The following is a 25,994-nucleotide window of genomic DNA, read 5'->3' on the forward strand; positions in this document are numbered from 1 at the left end:
ATGACTGTTTGTAGCAAAAAATGTCCTTTTTTCAGTTTGTCAGTCAAATGAACAACTGAGTAAACCATTACTAAATGGCATATTCTCTCGCACAGAACCTCCCACAGCGATAATTGACATAAAAAGAAGCAGAAGACAAAAAGAGGGAGGGAGCGGGACGATGAGGCGGTGAGGGGGGGGATAGATATGAGATTAGAGATTTTTAAAACACATACATATATTTTCACTCAGTGTAGTGTATGAGCAGCTGATTGGACATGCAGACATTTTGCTTGAATGTTGGATGGATCGTGTTTATGGGAAAATCTTTTAATGATGTGCCTTGGGGGGGTGGGAGGGTTCTTTAAAGAGATTGTACCACTTAATGAACACTGTTGAATCAGTTGCCCTAACTTAAAAAAAAACAAACAACGAAGTTCCCCATCTTGTTCCGCTTCCCTTCTCGTGACAGAAGAAGCAAACGGTTAACGGCAAGACACAGAGACACAGAGGAGAGTGGGGTGGTGCTGGGGTGGGAATGTTCATCAACATCAAAGTGGGATTTTATTTTAAAAAAACAAAACAAAGTCATAACAAGTACACAAGAAAAGATTTGATGTTATTGCTTTCATGCTGCTGTTGCACAGAGATTTCTAAGAGCACAAAAGTTTGTTTTTTGGGTGGGTGTCAGCAGGCGGAGAAGAAAGAGGGTGGTGGGCATGACGGAGTATGGGGGGCGTCTGCAGCTCACGTGCACACAGATGAAGTGAGAAACACGTCTTTCTGTCCCTTAGCCTGCTGCTGCTTTAAAGGTGCTTCTACAAACCCACAGAATGACTTCCATGAAATCTTATTCCTGCCAAATAAAGAGTCACTTTTGAATCTTTTTAATGATTAATACGATAGCTTTAACTACCTGTAGGCTTTAGGTCAGCTTCCTGCTTTCTGCACTTCAGCCTTTTATTTTGTATTTTCTCCTTAATTGTTTTGTCCTACAACGTTATGGTTCCTTTTTTTCTTTGTACCCACATAGAAGCTAGAGGCTGAACTGGCTTGGATTTAGTTGAGGGGGAGATGATGAGGGGGTTTGTTTGGGCTGAGGGGGGAGTTCTGTGCCAGAGACCTGTGAATATGTTGCTTTTAAGCAGATGTGTAATTCAGAAGATGTATAAGTTCCATTTTTTTTTTGTGCGTGTGAGCGTGCGTACACGAGTACCTGGTGCTGGCTATGCTTTAGCAAACACTTTAAGGTATTGTGTATTCTCTCATTGTAATATAATTAAAATGTTTTATACAGAAAGCCGTGTGTGCTGGTGTCATCAGTGCTTTTCGGGGGAAGGTAGCAGATTAAAAACTGACGACCTACAGCTGAACAAAGCTGACAGAAAATGTAGGTAAAGACGTTGAAATGTTTCAGGGTTTCCTGTTTGGTTTACGCAGCTGCGAAACTGGAATATTGGGGGGATGTTTAAAGTTCAGAGTTCATCTTTTGTCAGCGTGACAGCGAAGAGACATTGGGTGACGGCGTCAACAAACAGGCGCAATTAACTCGACAAATAACTCGTCAAACTTTTATTAAATCTCAGCTTAACACTGACGAGCTTCAAAACATGTCTAGCTATTAAACTGAAAGTCCAGAGAGATTTATGGACATCTTACAGCACAAAACCCTAAAGACTTCTTAAAAATACATCACATGAATAATTTTTAATAATAAATAAAATGTTGGAGCGAAAAAACAAATCCAGTCGATTCCATCCTGAAGGGAATGCAGTTGTTGAAAACAGTTTACAACAGGGGTGTCAAACATACAGCCCGGGGGCCAGAACCGGCCCACCAAAAGTGTCCAATCCGGCCCAGCAGATGGGTTTAGAATATTGCAAAGAAGAAAAACTTAGATTTTTGACATTAACTGCATTTTGGTCAGTTTTATTATTACTGACAAAAACATCACACACAGCATAGCATAATACACCTAAACAAAAATAATAAAATTATTCTATAGAATTAACAGTAAAGATCTCTTATTTATTCATTTCATTTCATCCAGAAATTTTTTTTTGTTATATTACAGAACAAAAAGACCCTTTTTCTGTTAATTTATGCTATTATTCCTTAACGTGAAAGCCAAACAGCCGTCCTTGTTTTTCATAATGCAGAACAACAGATATATTTAAAATTGCACTTCATGTTCATAACACATCATCGTTTAAGCGCGTAGTTAAACTTCTTTACACTGAATCTAAAGGGCAAACAATTGGCAGTGTGTTTTTAAGACTTTATTAGGCAGTACTGTAGTTTCACTGGTCCGACCAACTTAAGATAAAATTACTCTCTATGCTGCCACAACACAGAGTTTGACACCCCTGGTTTACAATAAAATAAACTTCAACAGTAAAGAAGATTTTACTAAAGCTTTAAATTAGCTTAACTTTTTTCTTGTGATTATCCATGCATCAGTACAGACCTGCTGGCAGAAACATATGCTTTCCAAACATAAGAACGATATTACAGCAGACGCTGTGTGCTGACACCTGTAACAGATATTCTCTGCAGTTTATTGCAGTGTCAAACCTGAAAAAATGAACCGTAAAGCTTAAGTACAGTTAAGCATTCAACTACAGCTCTGATAACTAACCGATGAAGTTAAATTAAAATTACAAAGTCACGTGATTGTGATTTGGTCTAATTTGAGCTTTTAGCTGGAGCTCAATAATAAATGATATGTTAATAAATATAATAAACTTTAAAGAGCCAATGAGAAGAAAGCATATGTGCTGATAATAACGATGTTTATAATCGTCTTTGACAGCAGATTTGTCAGCAGAGGTACCCGACAGAGGAGTCAGACTGTTTCTTATTAAGAGAAATCGTAAACAGCGAGCATACAGCAAAACTTCAAGATGATCGAGATGATCAAAGGCAATCATGCCGAGTCCACACACACACACACACGCAGACACACAAACACACAGTGCTTTCAGATAAACTGCCGGGGTTTCTGTGGGACGGCAGCAGCTGAAGCCAGCGTCTTGGCTGCTTCTTTGGCCTTCTCTGACGCGTCCTTCACTGTGTCCCTGAGCAGCTGCTGGGGCGCCTCTCCTGTGGGAAGAGAGCGAGGGTGAGGCGGGAGAGAACGAGGACGACAGGCATCAGCAACACTGCGAGATCCTTGCTGAGATCAGGATGCTCACTGACACTTCTGTGGCCGATTTTCTCGTGACTTTCATGATTTAGTAGCTTGAGAAGTGTGCTGCCTTTTTTTGTTCTTGTTGTTGTTTTCGGAGCCACCCACAGGAAACAAGCACACAGAAACACACGCCTTCAAAAATCAAAGAGAATACTTTTACTACAGTGAAGATAAAGTGAGCTCCTCTCCGTGCACTTGTTAACTTTTACCAGACAGTGCTCACTCAGTTCAGCGCTGTTACTAAGTCAGACCTAATTTCCTCTAACAGTCATTAAAGGTAAGGAAAGGTAAGGTGACACATACAAAAAATAAATACATATCAACAAGGACCTTTCTAAAAAGGCTTCACTGAATAAGCCTGCACTCTCCTCATCTGTATGCTGTCAGGAACAGCCTCATACTGGATTTAGCGCCAGGGGCTGCACAGTCTATTTGTGTCTGCCCTGACTATGAACCCCACAACCTCGTGTGAGAACAACAACCTGAGTCACAACAAGACACAGTGATTCCCCCCCCCTCAAACACGAGATGATAAGGAGATGCATTTCCTTCAATTCTGCACTTTTATTTTTTTAAACCGAGACGTAGATATGAAGTGCGAGTGTGCGTTAGCGCTGTCAAAGGGAAAGGGCTCTTTGTGTGTCTGAACGCTGACAATAACAGCGGGGAGGGACTCCTTACGGTCAAAAACAAAAGTCTCTCACGTTTTTTCAAGGCAGCACTTTTTAAACAAAGCAAAAATTGCTTATTGGATTTAAATGTACATAGTAAGCAATATTAAAAAGAAAAAAAATCCAATCAGCAAACTATAGTGAAATTCATATCAGCAAAGATATGAACTTCTGGAGACGTGTGGTACTTTCAGATACTCGCATGGCAACTGTCTAAGAAAACATGTTTTGTATTCCAAGATTGTATCTTAACCTCTGCCCTCAATCCCACTGAGCATCTATAGAAGATAAAATATAAAAATCACTTTTCTGATGATCGAGTGTGAGCGAACAGAAAGTTTTGCTAAAGATGGAAACAGATCGAAGCTGAAGCTGGAAACACGGAGGAACGGGTTGGTTCTGTTCACAGATGTTGTGGAAAATTCCTGGAACCCAAGTGATTTCATCTGAACGCTAAACCTCCCAAAGCACCATTGGCAGGCAAGATGGCAGAGTAGAGATGACATCAAAAACAGGCTGTGCAGGTGACTTTTTGCCCCCCCCCCTCCCTTGGCTCTCTCCCAAATACTGTAAAATGAGACACATGTGAGCAAAAGTATTATTTTGGGGTGCTCCTCAGCTCTTCCCAGGAGGGTGGCACAGTTGCCCCCCTGGTGGTCTTCCTTGGGTCCTCGTATTCTGGGGCCTCTGGATGTCTGTGGCCTGGATCTCCTCCATACCTGCTTCATGCCCTGGGGGACGGGGCTATGGCTCCCCACACTCCCTAGCAGATCATTACATGGAGAAACCTTTTGAATACAAGCGTGCTGATCCACACAGGTGTGCACACAGGTGTTCACAGACACAAACTACACCTTTCTTGGCTGCTACCTCAAAGCACATTGTGCGCTGTCGATCTTGCGTACTGCACAATAACATGTAATATTTAGTATCTACTGTTATCTAGTTTATTGTGATGGTGCTGTATTTATTATGTTGCTCTTTTTTGTTTGTTTTCTCTTCTGTTTTTTCTTATCTCCATACAGGTGATCCAGGTGTTTTGTTTGTTTTTCATTTTCTTCTTCCCCCTTTCTCACCATCTCTTCTTCCCTCTATTTTTCTTTATTTCTTTCTCTCTCTCTCTTTCATTCTTTCTCCCTGTCCTATCCCCCAGTCATGTCTGTCCCGTCTGTAACAACCGAAAATCAAATCAAATAAATGCATAATTATAATAAAAGTCAATCAAATGGACCAATATGGCAAGGCCATGATGATCCAATAGGTAAAGTAAATCCTTCAGACAACAATTCTGATGGCTAAAGAGCCAAATGGGACAGGCGGAGAAAAAAATATATATATATATTATTTTGCATTTTTTTTAAAGTTATTTATTTTCATTCCATTAGTTCATTTTTTTTAATTTATTAATAAATGTTTAACTTATTTATCTAGCTGCCAGCATTGCTGAAACCATGTTAATAAAAAAAAAAAAAAATCCACCCCTGTGTGCGATCAAAATGTCAGAAATATTTCAGCATTCCCGTCGTCTGGGTTTACCCACACTGCCTGAACGTTAAAGAGTCCTTGCAGACTACAAACACGGGTGGGAAATAACCTTCCGGTCTGTTTCTGTGCTGTGGCATTTCAGGTGATTTTCATTCATTATGTTATGAAACAAATACGGCTGTTTACATTTAGACATCTCAGGACCTGACGACCTCTGAACACACCCTCATCAGTCCATCTCTCTGTATGCGCTCTTAAATAGCAAACTAACACATAACCATAGATTTCTCCTTTACACTGACAATTTCCCTAACAAATGAACGAGGTAAGGACAAACCTTTTTGACTAAGAAAATCGAATTCATCATTGTGTTTACCACCAGAATACAACATATGCTGAAATCCTTCTAAAAGTGAGTTTTGCCACTCTGTAGCCATTTCGGTAATGCCTCTGGGCCGTTATTTTGAAGGTGTGCGTGTACAAACAAAGACTGAGCAACAGTGCTTAAAAATGCTCTCATAAACGCTCTGCTCACATTGATTCTTGCTTAACCCATATGGAAAAGATATATATAAATCTTATAAAGTTTGTATCTGTCTTGTATGAAACTTGTATGTTTTGGATACTTACTAAAAAAAATATGAAAGTAATAAGAAAGTGGCCACTTTCATGAGCAAATCCTATAAGTTTTTACTATTTCTTTTCCATATGGGAAGATAAGGCTGAAAAACCTTCCCTCTGCCCCAAGCTTACACTTCTCTTCCAAACATGTAGAAGAAGTGTAAGCTTATACAGTTGGTATGAAGTGACCCAAAGGATACATTGTGTTGTTTACATCAAATTCTATTGTCCAATTTTGGTGAGCTTGTGTAAATTGTAGCCTGAGTTTCCTGTTCTTAGCTGACAGATTGCACCTGCTGTGGTCTTCTGCTGCTGTAACCTATCTGCTTCAAGGTTGTACATTCAAAGATGGTCTTGTGCCTTCTCTGGTTGTAATGAGTGACAATTTGAGTTACTGTCACCTTCCTATCAGATCCTATGGCTCCAACAAGGCAAAACTGAAGCTCACTGGACATTTTCTCCTTTTCATTCTCTGTAAACGTAGAAATGGTTGCGAAAATCTCAGCAGATCAGCAGTTACTGAAATACCCAGACCGGCCCATCTGGCACCCTCAACCACGGCACATGTAAAGTCACTTAAATTCCTCCTCATAATGATGCACAGCTTGAATTTAAGCAGGTTATCTTGACTGGGTCTAAATACCTAAATGGCACCCAGCTGCTTCCACGTGATTGGCTGATTAGATATTTGCATTAACAAGCATCTGAACAGGCCTGCCTAACAAAGAGTCCAGTGAGTGTGATCTTCTCTACATGAAGGTTTGTGCCAAATTTGATGAAATTCCTTCAGTGGTTGATGATGACTCAAAACATCACAACCGTATTTAATTCATTTTAAAATAAGAATCACATCAGAATCAACTAAACAACACATCTACTTCTATACTCTAAACTACTATTTAGATCACTGTTGCTCAGACAGGGTAAAAAGTTACTGCCTCAGCTACGCTGTCTACTCTGTGCAGCAACATGTGACAACCCCCGGGCAACGCCTGGGATGGCAGATGGATGCCTCAGTCCTAGCACACTTACCATGACGCTCAGCCTGATGCCGATTCCTGTAGTGGCATCAACAAAAGTGGCAACAGGACGGAATCACAACAATCAGACACACGTACGCTGCATGAGCACAACACACAGTTTGGAACAATGTAAATATTATCTTATTCTTTGGGGTTAAATTTGACTTTCCACACTTAATGTACAAATTATTTGAGGTTATTCGTAGTGCGCAGACTTACAGTACTTTTAAAAAAAAAATCCCTCAAATGTGAACATTTTCAGGTTTAGCTGGTGTCCTATCATTTTAAACTAAACCCTACCCAATATGAGAAACTGATAAATCAACACTAGAAAAAGTGACTCATCTGCAGATGGTTCATCTCTAAGTGTTGTTGTTTCTTTAATACATCTCTTCATACATCCCTCATTATGATTTACTCTGTTAAACTCTCTTTATGCAACACTGACTACCTAAATTATTTCTGTCCAAACCTAAATTAGGAAATTGTAGCCATTTGTGACTGTAGCTGTCATGGTTTCACATCCCCCCGCCTTTTATCACATGGCACGTGGAGGAGTAAGATTTCTTCAGGCTACTTGTCAATTATGTATTTTCAGGATGCTGGGAAGTTTAGTGTTGAGTCCAGAGTGGCAGGGGTGAGCCCCTTCAGGTTGTTATGACAGCAGTCCTGTGTTTCTGGGGCGAAAAGAAAGCTCCATTTCCTGTTTAAGTTTTCCCCCCTTCCAGAAATGGCAACAGTTAAAAATAAGCTGTTTTGTTTTCCTCTGCTTTTCCTCCTGCTCTCTGCCCTGTTTCAGCTAGAACACACATGAAGTGTACATACCCTGCAGGTTGGACAGTGTGTATTCCAGCCCCTTCATGGCCTTCACCTGGTTGCTCTTGAAGCGAGCCAAACCAAACTCCTGTGAGAAGACAGAACAGGAAATGGCTTTACACAGGGGAGATTGTCTGGGAAACAACACCGTCTTGTCACTGCAAGTCTCTGGGGATATCCAAACAAGCCTGGCATCTTCCATATTTAATGATTCCAATTTAGTAGACTTATTTTTTGTTTTGTTGCTGTAATTTCACTTCTCCCACTACTTTATTTTAGCATGAGCGCTAAAGTAAAGACCTGAAAATTCAGGACATCGGCCTCTAGAGTGAAAAGAATTGCATCTATTCTATCTGAACCGCCGTAGAGTAGATGAAAGCAGACGAATAAATGCTTCTAAGAGTACTCATATCATTCCTGTGCTGACTGACATCTAACTTACCTAAAGGGCAGATGGGCTCTTACTGAAAGAAAAGAATTCATTTACTGTCTTGTGTCTATCACACATAGGAAAGCCAGAGTACAGACTGTATATAAAAGTTGGGAGAAGCAACCATGACATCGCTGTGTGGTTTGTGGATTTTTTTTTTTTTAAATTTGCAGATTTAGCACGTTAGACATTTATAGATGGTTAGCGCAAACAGTTGATCTTACTAAGAAACTAAGAAAACGGCACAATAAATCTTTGTACTGTTTAGTTTACTAAACACGGGATCATAACTTCTTTTAAAAAGGAACATCATGATTTGAATTTAGCAACCAAGTCCAAAAATGTAGGAGGATAGTGCTTACTTTGAGCTCCTAAATCAAATAAGAAGTCTGATTGTTTCCTCATAGAGGTCTGCTTGCAGCTACATGAGTTGCCCTCTGCTGGCAATGAGAGTGAATGCAGGTCTCAGGCACATTTATATACAGTGGTTTTGGCTGGGGTCTGTCTTACCTGAATGGGTTTGGAGAAGCCATAAATGCTCGAGGATATCCACGCCTCACGTTTCAGCTGTGTGGTCGCTGGATGCTCCACTGAGCCTTGGAAAACACAACGCTCCTCAACAGACTTGATTGGGAAAGAATAGTGACAGCAGGTTATAATAAACTAAGATGCAACTCAACAGATTTACTATGGAAGTCATCATTTCAGGATTTTAAGTAACTCGTGGTCTTGGCAAGAAGATTTCTGGAGACGTAACTTCACTAAAGACGATCTTTCTTTCTGCAAAAGCCTTTGAAGGATTTGAAGAACTGTTTTTGTCTCAACACCTGCACAGAACTACCATGTCTCAAAATGTTTTCCATATTTTCCCATGAAGCCATCATGTTTCAGACTGCAGCAAATTAAAAACACAAGCATCATCAAGTATGTTGTAACGTAGTGCAGTTTTCATTAAAGTTTTAAGAAAAGATCATAACAATATAACATTTAGTTGTGCGTATAAATGCGTGTGCGAAATAAGGACCTCTGTCCTTGTGTGAACTGATTTCTTTATTCCTGTTATTGTCTGTGCCAGACTCTGGCAACCCACAGTACTCTACAACACCTGTAACCACAACAGTGATGTGATGTCAGACCACATTACTTTCCTTATATCATGGCAGCAAGATGACAGCTTTGACAGAAGTCCTACACAGTTTCACATGTAAAAAAAACAAAACACAAACAACACATACCTACTTTCACAGCAACTTCAGCAGAAAAACAAGCAGAGTCAAGTGAAAATTTTAATTTCTCTCCACCACACAAGATCACAAAGGCAATGATGATTAAAACCCATCAGGAAAAAGGCATAACACAGGAAACTGGCTGCGTGTTGATTAGAATCTCTCTGAAACAGCTCAACGAGTAGACGGCAGGAAAAAAACAACAACAACACAAAGCCTCACCATGAAAGTTGTGTGGTTGAGGTTCCAGGTGTAGGTGGTCAGGCTCTTGTTCACTGGGTCCACGATGGAGTCCTCGATGACGTACACAGAGCGAGACATGCCGGCGGGGAAGAGCCGCTCCGCCCAGCGAGGCAATCGATTGGTCTTCATTAGAAGCCGTCTGGAGAGGAGCCGGTGGTCTGCTGTTACCTCCCGGTACACGACGTCCTCCGTGAGAACATGGGTGCTGGGTGACACAAAAACACACAGCCACATCACCTACAGGGTTACTGTGAGGCTTCTCATCTGTTTCTAGTGTACGTTCAAAGAGTGCACCATCATAATATACACCAAAAGAAAGAAGAAAAATACATGCAAGTAAAATATTCTGATGTCATCTAAGTCAGGCATAAAAAAAACAAGAAGCACATAAACCACCTGCCCACCTCGATCAGCCAAACTGAGTTTTGCTTCTCTGATACACTGTCTCAGTTCTCAATCTCACTCAAGACTGACAAGCGTAGTTTTGCTTGCAAGCCTCCAAAATTGAAACAATATACAGGCATCACCTGCACGACTGCCTAGTTTTGAAGAATGATTAAACAATACACTAAAACATTGCACTACATAATTATTTACATTTTCTAAACCACAGTTCAGCAAAGTTAATGTAATTCCTACTTTCCAACTAGTGAGGAGATCAGGGGAAATAGAAAGCATTTAAAAGATATCACACAGCATTCAAATGTTCACTAAAAGTAAAAGCCAGCAATGGTAATCCCAAAGTCAAAAAGGACTCGTTTTTTTGGCACCTTAATTTTTAGTAGCAAATTTTATGGCTCTCCATGTGACGGCTGAAGGAGGACTGACATCTGAAGGCATGCTGCTAGTGTTTTCTAATGAGCACCTTTGATAAAATACTGATTATGAGAATGCTGGAGTACCTGAATGGGTTTGGGTACCTCTGCCAGAAAGCAGAGACAACATGGTCCCATGTACTCCTGATGTCAGTGCTGCTACAGAAATACTTGACCATTTTTTTTTGATGGTGTGCAGGACGGTGTGAATCCCAAACCCTGAGGTCCCTCGCTGTGATTATACAAATCAGTGAAAAGTTTGGTGCTGACTCCATCCACAGTCTGTGGTGATCCTGCAAAAGTGAAGGGAACAATGAGTAAAAAGGTTACACGGATAAAAATGCTGAATAAAGAGTATTTTACTGCTGGGTGGGATGGACATGGTCAGCACCAATAGTCAGATAGGCTGTGGCATGTAAACGATGGTCAGTTGGTAATAAGGGGCCCAAAGTGTGCCAAGAAAGTATCTCAAACACTATTACAACTTCAACAGTCTGCACCATTAATAAAAAGCAGGATGGATCCACGCTTTCATGTCATTTACACAAAACCTCTGATCCTACCATCTTAATGTCTCAGAAATAGAGACTAATCAGACCAGGCAGCATTTTTACAAGCTTCTATTGTCCAATTTCAGGAAGCATGTGTGAATTGTGGCCTCAGTTTCCTGTTCTCAGGTGATAGGAGTAACAGCTTGTTCTGCTGCTTCAGAGCTTGATGTAGTGTTGGCTCTTTCGCATATCATGATTGTAACCAGTGTTCATTTGAGCTGCTATTGCCTTCCCATCAGTTGAATGTTCTCTGACAATCATTCAGACCTGCAACCAGCTCACTGGATATTTTCTCTCTCTTTTTTTGGGCTTATTCTCTATAAACCCTAGAGATGGCTGTGCAGGAAAATCCCAGTAGATCAGCAGTTTCTGAATGCTTAGAGCAGTCCGCCTGGTACCAACAACAATGCCACATTGAAATCACCTTAAACTCCAGCAGGTCATCTGGAGCATACCTGCCGGCCTAAATGCACCGAGCTGCTGCGATGTGATCAGTCGATTAGCTAAAACAATGTGAACAGGTGTATCTAATAAAGTGGCCGGTGACTTTATGTTTTTCGATTTTGTTGTATAGACTTCAATGGGTCCCCCAAATATCCATTCCCCCCCCAATTACAGCACCAATAAAACATTTTTGAAACCACCATCTGTTATCTTTTATTGACTTTTCACATTTTCATAGCTCAACATGACGTAGGTCCTTACGTAATATAGGCACGTCACCTTGACATATGGTTGGCTGGTTATCGTTACCGTTGGTTTGCTGGACAGCTAAGAGCTACCAAGTTAGCTTCCAGAAACCACTTAATTAACCACATAATTCAAGTGATTTACCTCTAAATGTTATACTGAGCTTAAGTAAAAGACCGGTTATTTCACAGCTTAATGTTAACTGAGTTCAGAGTTTGACAGGAGGTTTACAGCAATAATACCGCACTTCAAGTTTCGGTAGCCTCCCGTTCCGTTAAATGGCCACTAACCGAAATGTGAAACATTCCGGAAATAGTATAAGCAAGCTTACCTGTAGTTGCTGCTACTTTAATGCTAGGCTAATAAATATTAGTTGTTTGTTGAGCCTAAAGCCAACAAACTAACTGATGTTAGCTAGTTATATTCATAATGTCATATGAACCCGGTCAGCCAGCTCCGAGCCGTAGGTCGGACCGTTTTACTGTAAAGCCACTTCCGGTTGTCGTTTTAAAGTAAAAGCTCTCACAAACACTTCTCTTTTCACGCATTGGAGACTGCTGTGTGATACAAAGACCTGATTGCTATAGTCCCGAATTTTGAACCTTTAAAAAATATATATATATTTAACGAGGAACCTACAGTTTTCATAAAAGTACTCATGAAATACTTGTATTTAGATTCCCATCGTGCCTATTCTTGCCTGCTGGTGTTCTAATTTAAACAGTCAGCTAAAATAAACATTAGCTGCATCCATTACAATGTAGTAAAGACACTTATTTAATTCTAGAAAAACAGTGAGAAGATGAAGCCAGTGAACAGTTTTTACAGTTGTTCACTAAACGTCACTATGAGACCACCCTGCAGTAGGATATGTATGGTTGCCCATTATATCATTTCACACTCCTTGAATTTGTCCCAGACCAACAAATTGCCAAAGCTTCTGCTTTCATGGAGATGTTACACTTGCTGATGATCAGTGAATGCATTGCATCAGGAGCACCTGGCTGCTACTTTACTCTCTTAATTCCTATGGAAGCAGTAAGAGTGCACTTGGGTTTTTTATTTACAGGGCTGCAGAGAGTCCTGTGATAACTTTCTTTTTCACGTGGCTGTGGTGTTGTTGAGCTCTCTCTGCTCAAACTCACATCCCAGTTTGCAAACCAGACTTTTAGAAATCATTGTTTTTTTAATGCTCACATGAACTGTGGAGTAGCCTAATCAAGACACTGTCCCTTTAAAAGGCCCGCCGAGGCTTCACGTCAGTCTTGTGTTTTTTTTTGCCATCTAGTGGGCAGGATGACCCACAGACATGACAGTACCAGACATTTAAATTATTGATGAAAATCTCATTAATTCAGGTTTTCATTCTATTCTGGTCACTTTGAGGTTTTTGTCACCCACAAAACCAATTTCTGGATCAAACTATTCACAGATATTTGCAAGGAGGATGTAATGTGACAGAAGAGCTGGTGCAGGGTTTACAGTCTCTGCATCAGTGTCAGGAAAACAAAGGAGATGATCATGGAGATAAGAACGATCCTCAAAGGGCTCCTGGCAGCGGCCTCCCAACAACTACAGACATGTACATAAGCAGATGCTGGAAAGAGCCTCCTGAAGCTTAAACGACGCTACTCACCCAGCACACACACCGTTTGTCTCCCTCCCTTTGGGAAAGTGGCTGCAGAGCAGAACCACCAGACTGAGGGACTTCTTCCTGGAGGCTGTGACTCTGCTGGCCCAACCCAAAGGTAACAAAACATGAGAAAACACCTGTGTCTTTGTAGTATCCACCACACACATTTAAAATTAGTTTTTTATTTATACTGTGAATTTATCATCTATTCCTGATGTCGGTATATATTGCTATTGTGTGAGCCCGCTTTTGTTCCACTTAGAGCTGAGTGCAACATTTTGTTTCACTACTGTCATTGGTCCTCCAGTAACCAGTTCATGCAGCAGGTGGCGCGCTATAATACACCACAGAACGATATGTGTCCCATTTCCGACTCTTCTTCTTCGTCGGTGCACTTTCCTGCAGAGGGAAGTGTCCTCCATGGTGTCATTGTAGATCTTTCGAGGTTGAATATTAGTAAATAAGAGATGTCTGGGTACACACCAGACCAAAAGCTCCGTTTCGAGCAGATAACGAAGCTCCGGAGGCAGTGGCTGAAGGACCAGGAGCTCAGTCCGAGGGAGCCCGTGGTACAAGCTAAACCGCCTGGCCCTGTCGCCAAGTTCTGGGCTGGTTTTCTGGAGCCCAAGAGCCTGTGGAGGGTTTACGTGAGTTCTCGTACACAGCTGATCCGACGACCGCTAATAATGACATTTACAGCTGGAATCAAACCGAGCGGTTTATCTGCTACTAGTAGCGTTTCATTAAGGACAAGGGCCAGGGTAGCTGTTTACTGCTAACGTGGTTGGCCGCGTTTACTTTGCAGGCTTCATGCCACACACACACAGACCGCATCTACTACAGCTTATATTGTGATGTTGTTCTATGTCAGTGACACGATCTAAGGTTTTCCTTGGATTATCTTTAGTAGATACAAGAACTAAACTGCCTCAACTAAGCAGAAAATACTCTAAAATGTATTTTTTGTAATGGATTCTTTGTTTCCTTGCCACAGAATAGCAACAACAAACAAACAAACATAAAAAATAAATGCTCAAATTGTAATTTTTAAGCATGGTGTCAGTAAAATCTGTTCCTTCAACAATACCTACTTAGTTTAAAATATGCACTATAGTTTAATGCTGGAGAAAAATTATGGTTTGATTGACTCACCAATAAGTTTACAGACAACATTTTAAAAGTGACTAATCCATACCTATGCTATTAAAAATGTTGTGTATTATGCATTGTTATGACCCTGATGAAGGCCATAAGATGTAGCGGAATAAAGGAGAATAAATCTGTGCATCCCTAGCTTTTAGAAAATGTTGATACAAGGGTAGTCACTGCAGAGAACTTTACACAGAAAAGAAAAGAAAGTCAAGCAAGACAGAATAAATGTGTGTGTGAATGAGAGGAAAGCAGGTGTAATGGTGAAGATGCTAGAAGTAAAGGTGGTGAAGGTGAATGGGCAAGATAAGATCAGATTAAATTATAGAAACAACTCAGGTTAATCAGTTTGGAGAGGTTCAGATGGTTTGGGCGTGTGCAGAGTGTGGCTTAGTGGATATATTGGAGATAAGATGTTGGGGGTGGAGCTGCGGTCTTCATAATCTGTAGAACACTGAAAATCTTTAGGCCCTTTATCTAAACCGTATATCACATATTCCACATCTTTAGCAAAAGAACAAACTCAGTCCCTGTAAACATTATGATTCTGTATGTTCTTCTCTTTACTGATATTTGTTTGTCCTTGCAGACCTACAAAGCGTACAGAGGTGGAGTTTTCACATTAACACGGCTGCTGATACCCGCTTGGATTGTTCACTACTACGTGAAATACCATGTTGCTGTAAGTTTCCACATTTGATCATTTTTATTTATATCTAAGCCTTTAAATACAGGAGATGGATGATAGAGCCATAATATGAAGTTCAAGAAGATAGCTATTTTTTTTAAAAATTGTATTTAATTTGTTTGATAGTATTCAACCCAGGTAACTTGAAAGAAGAAATGGTAAATGGCCTGTATTTATATAGCGCTTTACTAGTCCCTAAGGACCCCAAAGCACTTTACATATCCAGTCATCCACCCATCCACACACACATTCACACACTGGTGATGGCAAGCTACATTGTAGCCACAGCCACCCTGGGGCGCACTGACAGAGGCAAGGCTGCCGGACACTGGCGCCACCGGGCCCTCTGACCACCACCAGTAGGCAGCGGGTGAAGTGTCTTGCCCAAGGACACAACGACCGAGACTGTTGGAGCCGGGGCTTGAACCGGCAACCTTCAGATTACAAGGCGAACTCCCAACTCTTGAGCCACGATCGCCCACGAAAAAAAACAACTCTAAAATGACATCCTGTACTTGTGTACAACTTAGCTTAGAGAATAACTTCACAAGGCAACTAAAAGAAAGAGTTTTACGTTACAGACATGCAGCATTAACTTATTCTTGGCCAAACTAGAGAACCCTGCACCTTGGATTTCGTTTGTAGATGGAGATCATGTGACTGATTCGATCAGAATGGGTAGCATATTAAAATTCCGTGTCATTGTTCCCTACAGCAAAGGCCGTATGGCATTGTGGAGTTGAAACCCAAGCTGTTCCCAGTAAGTGTGACCCATTTATTATTTATTACTTCCAACAGTTAACTTTTTTTTGTTTCTCACATAATACCCCATTTATTCTTCATGTATTTGTATAAATGTAACTGAATGTTACCTTGTTTTACCATAACTAATACTTTTTTTGTGCTTAGGGTGACACGATCCTGGAGACGGGTGAAGTTGTTCCAGATCTCCCAGAGACCCACGGCCATCATTGAAGAGGAAATAGTTCAGCTTTTTCCTTGAGTTTCTCTTGTAAAAAATTCTGTATATGTGATTAAAATACTCAAAAGTTATGAGTGTGAACTTGACTTAACAGAATAAATTAGTGATAGTGTTTTAGTAGAATTCCATCCATCCATCCATTGGCTTCCTTATCCTTTTCAGGGTCGCGGGGGGGCGCTGGAGCCTATCCCAGCTGTCATAGGGCGAGAGGCGGGGTACACCCTGGAAAGGACGCCAGTCTGTCGCAGGGTCAACACACAGGGACAGACAACCATTCGCACTCACATTCACTTGCAATTTGGATTATCCAATCAACCTATTCCCACAAGTTGCATGTCTTTGGACGGTTTTAGTAGAATTGTTTTTTTGTTTTTTTTAAATTGTGCAGTCAGTCGATCAGAGTTCATTTTTGCAAACATGGCCATGTGCAGATGAACACTTGAAAGATGCCTTTAAAAAAACCTTGTGACCATGATAATGTGACAAAGATGTCACCTGGGATTTGCAAATTTATACCAAAAGCGTATTTACTTAAAACCTCGACCTCAACTTAAAGATCACATGTGAAGTTTTCTGAAAATCATGTGAATGCAATAACTCAAGAAGAATAAGATACCTAGGATTTCTAAATTCACGCCATAAGTGCATCTAATCCATAAGTGTATCTACTGCACTTATGGCATGAGTTTTAAAGAAAGTCATCCTTCTCCGAAATGTTTTTGCATAGGTTTGCTGACAGGCAAAGGGCTCCAAGAATATAATTGTAAATATGACGATAGCGCTTCATATTATTGTGAAGGGCGCTAATTCCCCCCCCCCCGGAAACCTGAAAATTGAACTTTTATTGTGAAGGAAGTTAGCGGAAGTTGCTCATTGAATTCACGGTCTGTTATGGAAGAAAAGGGGGTTCATAGTTCTGTCAACAGCCGCTCCAGGACTGGTGGCCATATAGAAATTAATGTGTTTCCACAATAAGGGGAGAAGTAATCAGGTGTCACCGCATTCGTGGCTGTCTGAAGGATTCAGAGGTAATTATTACTTAACTTTTCTCGAAAGTCCCGAGTAGCCACAGAGTTCCAAGCTTTGTAACGTCCGTAGCTAGCCTGCTAACTTGAGCTAACCTGGTCAATGTGTGCTCAAACTACTGTTTATTGTTTTGCTAAGTCACGTTGGTGTTTATGTAACATTTCATATACCCCAGGGGCTTGTTACTATATATGTAACAGCTCTTAAAGACGATTTTTAAGTTAGAGTGTCTAGATATTATTCAACTTCTCCAAAAGGAAACACAAGTGTTGTAGTTGCTAAGCTAACAAAATGATAAAAAGAAACAAAGTGGAAAACGGTTATTAGGGGCATTCCGGTGTATAGATTTTATTCTGTGACATGTCTGTCGAGATTATCGATGGCCAAGAAAGACATTTAGGGGCTGTGTAATATGTATTTTATCGCTCATGTAGCTCATAAATAGTTGTTCCGAATGGCTAATTGTAATAATATTACTGTTAACAATATCGCTCGCCATGTTATCCTCAAGCAAGCACCCATTCCTGTTGTTTGTAGTGTTTTTTTTAACCAACGTTTTAGTATAATATAATAACATGTAGCCCTACCAGTATATCAGTGCTCAGACATGAGCCTGCCACAGATGTGCCATCGTCATGTGTGTATATGTTGTATGATGGGCAACAAAATGAATATTACAGAACATAAAGCAGAAAAAGTTGTGTGGGTGGTGTTCTTATCTTAAGTCAAATTCATTAATAGACAAACGGTAACCTTATCGTGTACTCTTCCCCTCACGACCCCACAGGAGTATCTCGCCATAGCGAGATATTTATATTATTTATTAGTGATGGTCATCAGGGAAAGATGCTTTTAACATTGTAGACCCACCACTTTTTATGCACCAGAGTTTGAATTGGAATAGTCCTCCAGAAGGAGGAGGTGATCTCTGATCTTGCTCTGGAACTGGTTAGGTCTGCAGTATAAGTTACTATAGCAATGTTCCCCTGGTAAAGAAGTGAACTGCTTTCATAGTACAGAAAACCCAGATTTAGCCCTGAAGTTACATGGATAATCTTCAGCACCTGCTTTGTAGGGGGTTCTGGTCTATGATGACTTACAGCTGAATTACAGATGTAAAACACAATTAGTTTGTTATTGAGGCCGCAGTTAAGTGTTTCTGTACTACATTTAATGAAGACATGCATGTGGTGTTTTGTAATGTTCGTTTTAGCCAATGTGAGGATAGAACAGGAGAAAACAAATAATGCTGACCAGTACAACACCCCACCTCTTTTATCTCTAAAACATGTAAATGAATGACAATATTGTGAAAAAGTGAAGATTAGGGACATCGTAAGTGGCTAACAATTGTATGTTGAAAAAACTTTTTTCAGTGCAGCCATTTTTACCCCAACACCGCAGGTAAACACAGATGTTACTGTCACATCGATTAAGGCTTTGGCCTGACTAGAACAGAAGCTTCATTAGTGGCATTGCTAACACCTGTGGCTGCTGAAAAAAGGTGTTTACAATATGTGTGAAGATATATTTGTAACTTTAATGTTTTCAATGTTGAACCTGACAGAAACCAAGTGAAGTCGCACAGTGTCAGAAAATGTTATCAATGTATAATGTAAAGTGAGCCACTCAATAACATCTGTATAAGTCACAGTGTAATCAAGTGCATAAAAGTTACATTCTTGTCCTCTAACAGTGTTTATTATAAAGTCAAACTAGTAAAGTTTAGAGCTCCACGAATGCCTTTTTTGGGTAAATGTATTTAACTATTTTTCATTTTTCAACGTGTTTTTGTTATCATGTCAGATCATGTCAGCAGTCAAGCTCGCCCTGCAACTGAGCCAAAAAAATGGCAGAAAAAGGTCCTCCGAAACAAAATCTGCAGAGGTGTCACCCGACTCCAAGTGCCCCATCTGCTTGGACACATTCAGCAACATTTCCCGCCTTGACCGCTGCTTGCACAGGTTCTGCTTCCGCTGCATTCTCGAGTGGTCCAAGAACAAAGCAGAGTGTCCGCTGTGTAAACAGCAGTTTAATTCAATTTATCACAGTATAAAATCAGAGCAAGACTTCAAGACTTATGACCTGCAGCCAGTGGACAATGGCTCTTTTGGTTATTTTCAGGGAGTGCGGTTTAGATACCGCACAACTCTCACCGCAGCCCATCGACAGTTGAGAGGAAGGATGTCTCTGGCTCCTGACATTGGTATAATATCTGAAGGCCCAACAAATTCTTCCCAACAGCGGCCAGACCGTTACATGCGGCGCATGATGATGAGGCTGGCAACCCAGAGGAGAGCTGCAAGGGAAGGCAGGGCGGTGGCCAGTGTCCGAGAGCAAGAAATTATCAACTTTAGACGGGAGCTGTACCGACGGGGGGTGAGGGTTCGAAATGTTCAGGATGGTGGCCGCTCCCGAGACACCTCAGCGGAGTTTTACAGAAGAAATCCAGCCTGCCTTCACAGACTGATCCCCTGGTTGAAAAGAGAGCTGAATGTGCTATATGGAACCCATGGCTCTTTGGGCAACATGGTTCAACATATCATCATGTCACACATTACACGATATAACATGGAAGACGGAGCTATTCAGGAAGAGCTCAGGCACTACCTCCACAGTCACGCAGAGCATTTTATGCACGAGTTCATCAGCTTCGCAAAGTCCCCCTTCAACATGGAGGCATATGATCAGCACGCTGTCTACGACTGTCCGGCGCCTTCCTCAAATGAAGACAGCAGCTCCAACTCATCAATAATCGCTATCTCAGAGGATGAAGACAACTCTACAGGGTTGAACAACCCAGATGACTCCACATCTGCTTTGAGCCTCTCGTTGTGGGATGATGAGACACCTGGGCCGTCGTATTCTACGACAGCAGAGCAGGGCAGGACAGAGCATCTGTCAGTCTTGGACTCAGACTCTGACAGTAGTTTGGAAGAAGAGACGCAAGAGTTTGCGTCACCACAGCAAATGAGTCCTCATAACCAAACAGACCTGACTCAGGGCAAACGCAATAATGAAGACTGTGTATCCTCTGACAGTGATGACTGTGTCATTGTGGGTTTTGTTAAACCAACAGCAGATCGGACTCCTCAGGTGGTTCAGCTTTCCTCTGACTCTGAGTGGTCTGCTGACGATACTCAAGAAGTGCCTCTTCAGCCTCAACACATTCGATTCACCAGTAGCAGTCCTGCAACTCTACATAGCAGTGATCGTAGTGGGGCTGGACTATCAGAAAATGTAGACACAGATGATCGTCACCACTCAAGTTCAAAAGAAAGATCAAGCAAGACGTATAAGAAGTCAGACAGAAAAGGTCAGGGTAGAAGATTTGACAGCAAAGAGAGATCTAAGGAGAGGCACAAATCAAAGGACAGACACTATAGGAGGAGGAGGTCAAGAAGTAAAGAGCGGAGGCACTCTAGCAGAAGCCCGGTGATCTCCCACAGCAGTGTGAGCACTTATTCCACTGAAAAAAGTTATTCTTATTCAAATGGAAGAGACTACTCCAGGTGTGACAGATATAAAAGGGACAGTGATTACACCTACCAGTCATATAGCCATTACAGCCAAGAGAGAAACGATAGCGGGCTCCATTACACACAAAGGCACTCGTACTATTACAGCAGCCGCAGATGCTCAGGTTTCCGCTCTCGCTCCAGTAGCCGCGACAAGGATTTACGGAGACGGTACAGGAGGCGCTCTCGATCCAGGACTTATTCCAGCAGCCGCTCCCCTTCTGCCAGAAGGAAATCTCATTATGACAAGCCTGGTGGGAAGAGGAAGTACAAAAGAAGACATTTAGAGGACCCCTCCAGTACCACAGCGTTTAACTCCCATGCAGATGGTGACTCCTCTGCATTAAGAAAACACAAGAAAAAAAGCAAAGAGAAGCACCGTAAAAAATCCAAAGAGAAGTCTAGAAAGACCAGCAGGAGTCTCAGTGTGGAGCTCCTCAATGAGGAAAAGGCACATGAGCGGGGCAGGCGTCACCATAAGAAAAAGAAGAAACACAAGAAGAAAAGCAAAAGGCACAAGAGCAGCGAACGCACAGAGAAGCGTTCACCCACTATCATTACCATTGATAGTGACAGCGATTCATTTGCTAATGACAGTATCACTCAGGCCACTAATGCTAATAATGATAAGCCCGCAGACGATAGGACAGATGACACAGTAGACACTACCCCTGCAGATACACTGTTGTAATCCTATATCAGATTTTTACCCTCAGCTGCTGCCACCTGCCACCATTTTTTTTTAAAATCACAACAGTGTTCAGTAGGGTGAAAGCACATATCACATGTTTGCTATAGTGATATTACATTGGACACTGACAAACTGATGGTATGATGTATGCACAATGAGAAAGATGACCTTTTTAGACCTCCATGGCCTGATTTAAAACAATGCTTTTATATCTGTTATGTGCTACTATGTGTAAGACAAATGGAATAATATTGGAAGTGTCGTCTTTTTGTTGTTGTTGTTGGTTTTTTGTTTTTTAAGAGTCAGTTCTTACTCAGTATTATGTGCTGAGGGTCTCTCAGGGTTAATGCTGATTACAATTTGTGCTGCCATCAGTCGGCTATAATCTGGAGACAAAAGAATATAATGTTTTGATTTCAAAATAACTTCATTTGTATTGAATTTTATTTCTAAATAAATTGTAAAGATTCATTGTGTGTCAGAGAAAAAGAGCATAATTACCAGTCACAGTATTTCCCCCCTTTTTTACTGTATTACGTTACAGCTTCAAACTCAAGCAAACAGTATAAAACAGGGCAGATCCAAGATGTGAATGGAGAATGTACGTAAAAGTACATTAAATTTATAGAAAAAAAATTGGTGGTGAAATGTTTGTAATGAATCTGAAAACATGCAGTAAACCACAGAAAATGATAACAATTAAAACCTTTATGAAGGTACTTAAGGTATGTGTTATTTTAAAGGGTTGTAAAATAATAATGCAAAACAGAAATAAAGTATTCAAACACCAAATCCCCATATTACATCTCAAGCTTCAAATGGAGTGGACTACAATATTCTGGTGAACTGAATTGTCCTACTATGTAATAGATGAGATCTCTGTTTGTCTGCAAACTCCTCCCACACAATCAGGAGTTCAACAATGAGAGCTGGCACACAGGTACATCATTGTTCCCCTGAAGTTTCTTGTGTTTCTTTATCAGATGCTATGGCATCACTATATTGCCATATGTAGTAACACTTCATAAAACCATTTGATTTTGTGATAACATCTCATTTAATTAATATTGAATATATTTGTTGATGACACTTTAGTTTATGCAGTCAAGCTTACTTTACGTAGTGACTATACCGTCTAATGTTGGATAAATACCATTCTAAAAATCACAGTTTATCCAGGACACTATTTTATGCATTTCTGTCAGGTGCTTGTTATTCATGTTTATTTGTATTTTTAGTTGTGTGAAAAGGAAAATTTCACAGGACTCTCCCATCATGGGAAATATTAAGCATACCTAATGAGTAATGTTTCTGTGTGACTTCATCATTTTGGCCCACACTTTGTTCCTTGAGGTTTGCATGCATTCATTTATACACTGGTGTCTTAGTGGTCTGCCACAGCGTTTCAGTCAGGTTGAGGTCTGGAATTTGCACACCTTGATTCTTTTCTTTTTCAGCCATTCTGTTGTAGATTTGCTGCTGTTCTCACTGGCTTGCTTCACAACAAAATTTCATCCAGGCTTTAAATGTTGGACAGATGGGGTCACATTTGACTTGAGAATACTTTGGTAAACAGAGGAGTTCATGGTCAACTCAATGACTACAAGGCGCCCAGGTCCTGTGGCTGCAGAACAAGCCCAAATCATTACCCCCTACATCACCCCACTTACACTTGGTATGAGGTGTTTGTGCTCATATGCCATGTTTGATTTCACGACACAGGTCACTGTACATTATTATGGTCAGACATCTCCCCTTTGGTCTCATCTGTCCAAAAAAACGTTGTTTCAGAAGTTGTGTTTTTTAAAGTTGCAAACCTAAACTATGCTAAAATGTTTGGTTTAGAGAGAATAAGCTTTTTCCTGGTAACCCTTCCAAACAAACCATACTTGTTCATCCCTTTTCCAATTTTACTCTTGATGAACTTTAACTTTTAACATGGCAGTTAAGTGTGTAGTGTAGTCCCTGTAGAAAAGTAGATGCTTTTTTAACCTCATAGGACCTGGCGTCCACATATGTGGACATCACATTTTGGGTTATTTAGACCAAAATACTCAATTTTGCTCTACAAGGCCCTGATATTCACTTACAAGGACATTATACTGCTACTGTTCTATCGAAAATTTAATCGAATATCCTCATATATGGCTCTCATTTTTCGTGTGCTTAGTTTTTCACAGGACGGCAACTGTTGGTAAACCATAAGATATGTAAATATGAAACCAAAATGAAAGTTAAGCGAGGAAATAATCTTTTACTAAATGGTTGTATACTCAGTGAACAAAATCTTGCATACCAATTTTTCATTATATACCTGACTTGTTTCTTTAATGTTGCACTGGGCGTTTGACGTGGTCATATATAGATGTAAATTGTTTTGCTGAATACAATCATACGATTACTTCATTAGCCTACTTGTTTTCTTTTTAATTGTGCATTTAAATATATAAACATCATGACCAGAACAAACATTACTATAACAGGGATGTTTTATACATAAAAATAATCAAACGTTGCTTTGCTTTTATTTTGGAAAAAAAACCCAAACAAACAGGAAGAGGAATTTGATGTCCCGCTTCCTTTCGGATGTATAAAAGCCGGAATTTGTCTAGCTCTACTGTTAACAGCAAGAAAACTGTCGTTATGGCGTCCGCTGTACCTATTAAGGTATTAACATTTACTTTAATATCGTTTTAGTGATTGAATGCTGTGTGTTTGTCTTTGACAGAGGAGAAACATCCATGAAAAATGTAACTTAAAGGCTGCTGGGGCGCCGTTAGGTATGCCAGGAGAAGCCCTTAACCGTTAGCACCGTGTTAGCAAAGCTTTACAAGTCTGTAAAGTACGCTCCCTGCCTTAATAATACAAGCTAAAATTCAGGTGCTAACGTACTGATTTCTGTTAAGGTGTCGTACTGTTAAAAGAAGCTAAAGAGTGATTATGTCAGGTACAGCTGGTATGGCACGTGGCCAGAGTAAGTGCACGCGGCTGCTGTACTGTTACAGCTGTCAGCAGGGTATCAAAAATGTGTAAAACTGTGCAGGTCATAAAAGCTCAGTACAAGAAGCATGTTAAAACGTTGCATAACTACACTTCTTATCAGAAAGATGAAGTGGGGAATGAAATTGATTGCTGTGTTTGTGCAAGCAGCTTTTCAACTGCTCATTAACACAAATGTGTAATTAGCAATCAAATGGAAGCAAGTCCATGCAGATGGATGTTCAAGATGACCTGCTGAGCACCAGAATATGGAAGATTGGGGGGGGGGATTTCAGTGACTTTGAACGTGACATTGTGTTGGTGCCACACAGGCTGGTCTACTGGCATTTTCCTCCACAGTTTACAGAGAGTTGTCTGAGAAAGAGAAATTATCCAGTGAGCAGCATTTCTCTGGGAAAAGGTGCCTTGTTAATGCTACAGGTCAGAGGAAAAAGACCAATCTACTTCGAGGTGATGGGAACAAGCTCACCAAAATGAACCATAGAGAACTGGAGAACCTTTGCCTGGTCTGCGTATTGATTTTTGCTCCAGCATTCAGATGATAGGATAGAATGTGGTGTAAACAACATAAAAGCATGGATTCAGGTGCTGCTGGTGGTGTAATGTGACGGATATTTTCTTGGCACACTTTGGCCCGCTTAGTACTTAACTGAGCATCGTTTAAACACCACAATCTACATGAGTATCCGTAGTTTTCAAGTGAAATCGGAGGTACTGGGACACACCCATCAACATGCCTGTAGATGTTCATACTTTGAAACCACAGATCCTGGCAGCAGTGTAAGGTGATCAATTCTCTACAAGTTGCAAGTAGATGTCACTGAACTGGAGCTTTGGGAGAGGCATCGCCACTTTCAAGGATTTAACTAGCGCTGCCGAGGCACAATATGGAGTTTCCCTTCATATCTTTGTTTTTCATCCATGGATAGATGATCCAAGCAGAAACAGGTGTTTTCCCCCCCCTCCTTGTCTTGCGGTAAATCTAACTGTCCGCTATTGGTTGTCACGACAAGGTATGTTTTGCCCTGTAGGGTAGTGAGTCACATACTTGGTTCATGGCGCAGCTGTGGGGCAGATAGACACACCTGAGCTCGATCAGCTCATCACGCCTCCCTATTAAACACGCCGGGACCTGAAGAGTTGGTTGTTGTTGTGTGTAGGACGCAGCTGGAAAGCTGCGGGCGTGTTTTAAGGAAAACGACAACCGGAATAAACATGTGTTTAAGAGCGAATATGTGGTCAGGTCTGTCCTTACTGCCACAATGACTTAAAACTATGGAATGTTAATGACCATGTCTATCCCTTTATGACCAGAGAGCAGCCACCAAATATGCAACAATATTTATGCTGCAGGAGCTGCTGCACTAGCTATGACAGTGTACTAAGCAGTTGTGAAGTATATTCAGTTCTTGGTTGAAACTGATAGAGGGATATTGTGTCAACCCTATGATTGTTTTGGACTATGTAGTTAGTAGGGGAGCAACGATACACAAAATTCACGGTTCGGTTCAATACTTTGGTGTCACGGTTCGATATTTTTTCGATACAAAAAATGTTCATGCCTTTTT

At 40.8% G+C, this 25,994-nt stretch overlaps 4 protein-coding genes across 8 annotated transcripts in view; 3 read left to right on the forward strand and 1 right to left on the reverse strand.

Annotated features, from left to right (window-relative positions):
- Positions 1-2,243: 2,243 nt before the first annotated feature.
- On the reverse strand, positions 2,244-13,472 carry LOC102214471 (PRELI domain-containing protein 1, mitochondrial-like). Of its 5 annotated transcripts, XM_005726832.1 has the most exons (7): positions 12,071-12,232; positions 10,586-10,791; positions 9,663-9,888; positions 8,725-8,838; positions 7,794-7,872; positions 6,979-7,004; positions 2,975-3,081 (listed from the first exon to the last, which is right to left on the reverse strand). In XM_005726832.1, exons 2-7 carry the CDS (start codon positions 10,771-10,773, stop codon positions 3,046-3,048), a joined length of 669 nt encoding a protein of 222 aa, XP_005726889.1. In that variant the 5' UTR covers positions 10,774-10,791; positions 12,071-12,232; the 3' UTR covers positions 2,975-3,045. The 5 variants fall into 5 exon arrangements, with proteins under 5 accessions (XP_005726888.1, XP_005726886.1, XP_005726887.1 ...); XM_005726831.2 differs by lacking the exons at positions 6,979-7,004; positions 12,071-12,232 and adding an exon at positions 13,376-13,472 and having other exon boundaries at positions 2,244-3,081; XM_005726829.1 differs by lacking the exon at positions 6,979-7,004 and having other exon boundaries at positions 2,244-3,081.
- Positions 13,473-13,738: 266 nt separating this feature from the next.
- On the forward strand, positions 13,739-16,262 carry ndufb6 (NADH:ubiquinone oxidoreductase subunit B). Its single transcript, XM_005726835.1, has 4 exons — positions 13,739-14,019; positions 15,111-15,203; positions 15,925-15,969; positions 16,119-16,262. The coding sequence occupies exons 1-4, from the start codon at positions 13,840-13,842 to the stop codon at positions 16,182-16,184; spliced, it is 384 nt and encodes a 127-aa protein (XP_005726892.1). The 5' UTR covers positions 13,739-13,839; the 3' UTR covers positions 16,185-16,262.
- A 756-nt stretch (positions 16,263-17,018) lies between these two features.
- On the forward strand, positions 17,019-21,851 carry toporsa (topoisomerase I binding, arginine/serine-rich a). The gene is made up of 2 exons (XM_005726834.1): positions 17,019-17,219; positions 19,024-21,851. Exon 2 carries the CDS (start codon positions 19,027-19,029, stop codon positions 21,424-21,426), a length of 2,400 nt encoding a protein of 799 aa, XP_005726891.1. The 5' UTR covers positions 17,019-17,219; positions 19,024-19,026; the 3' UTR covers positions 21,427-21,851.
- A 2,132-nt stretch (positions 21,852-23,983) lies between these two features.
- mtap (methylthioadenosine phosphorylase) overlaps positions 23,984-25,994 on the forward strand; it is a 24,834-nt gene continuing 22,823 nt past the window's right edge. The window contains exon 1 of the mRNA XM_005726837.1: positions 23,984-24,093. Coding sequence (XP_005726894.1) covers positions 24,013-24,093 — 81 coding nt within the window. The 5' untranslated portion in view covers positions 23,984-24,012. The remainder of the gene's footprint in view (positions 24,094-25,994) is intronic.

The sequence above is a fragment of the Pundamilia nyererei genome, unplaced genomic scaffold, assembly GCF_000239375.1.
Source record: "Pundamilia nyererei isolate P.nyererei 1_Seehausen unplaced genomic scaffold, PunNye1.0 scaffold00022, whole genome shotgun sequence".
NCBI classification, from domain to species: domain Eukaryota; kingdom Metazoa; phylum Chordata; class Actinopteri; order Cichliformes; family Cichlidae; genus Pundamilia; species Pundamilia nyererei.

What these genes read in the sequence shown, in the direction of transcription:
- ndufb6 (XM_005726835.1), top strand. Translation starts at nt 13,840, where the DNA reads ATGTCTGGGTACACACCAGACCAAAAGCTCCGTTTCGAGCAGATAACG. An exon ending in AGAGCCTGTGGAGGGTTTAC is followed by an intron (nt 14,020 to 15,110) that starts GTGAGTTCTCGT and finishes TTGTCCTTGCAG; the next exon opens with ACCTACAAAGCGTACAGAGG. An exon ending in ACGTGAAATACCATGTTGCT is followed by an intron (nt 15,204 to 15,924) that starts GTAAGTTTCCAC and finishes TGTTCCCTACAG; the next exon opens with CAAAGGCCGTATGGCATTGT.
- LOC102214471 (XM_005726831.2), bottom strand. Translation starts at nt 10,773, where the DNA reads ATGGAGTCAGCACCAAACTTTTCACTGATTTGTATAATCACAGCGAGG. An exon ending in TCAACCACACAACTTTCATG is followed by an intron (nt 8,839 to 9,662) that starts GTGAGGCTTTGT and finishes TTCCCAATCAAG; the next exon opens with TCTGTTGAGGAGCGTTGTGT. An exon ending in GCTTCTCCAAACCCATTCAG is followed by an intron (nt 7,873 to 8,724) that starts GTAAGACAGACC and finishes GTCTTCTCACAG; the next exon opens with GAGTTTGGTTTGGCTCGCTT.
- toporsa (XM_005726834.1), top strand. Translation starts at nt 19,027, where the DNA reads ATGTCAGCAGTCAAGCTCGCCCTGCAACTGAGCCAAAAAAATGGCAGA.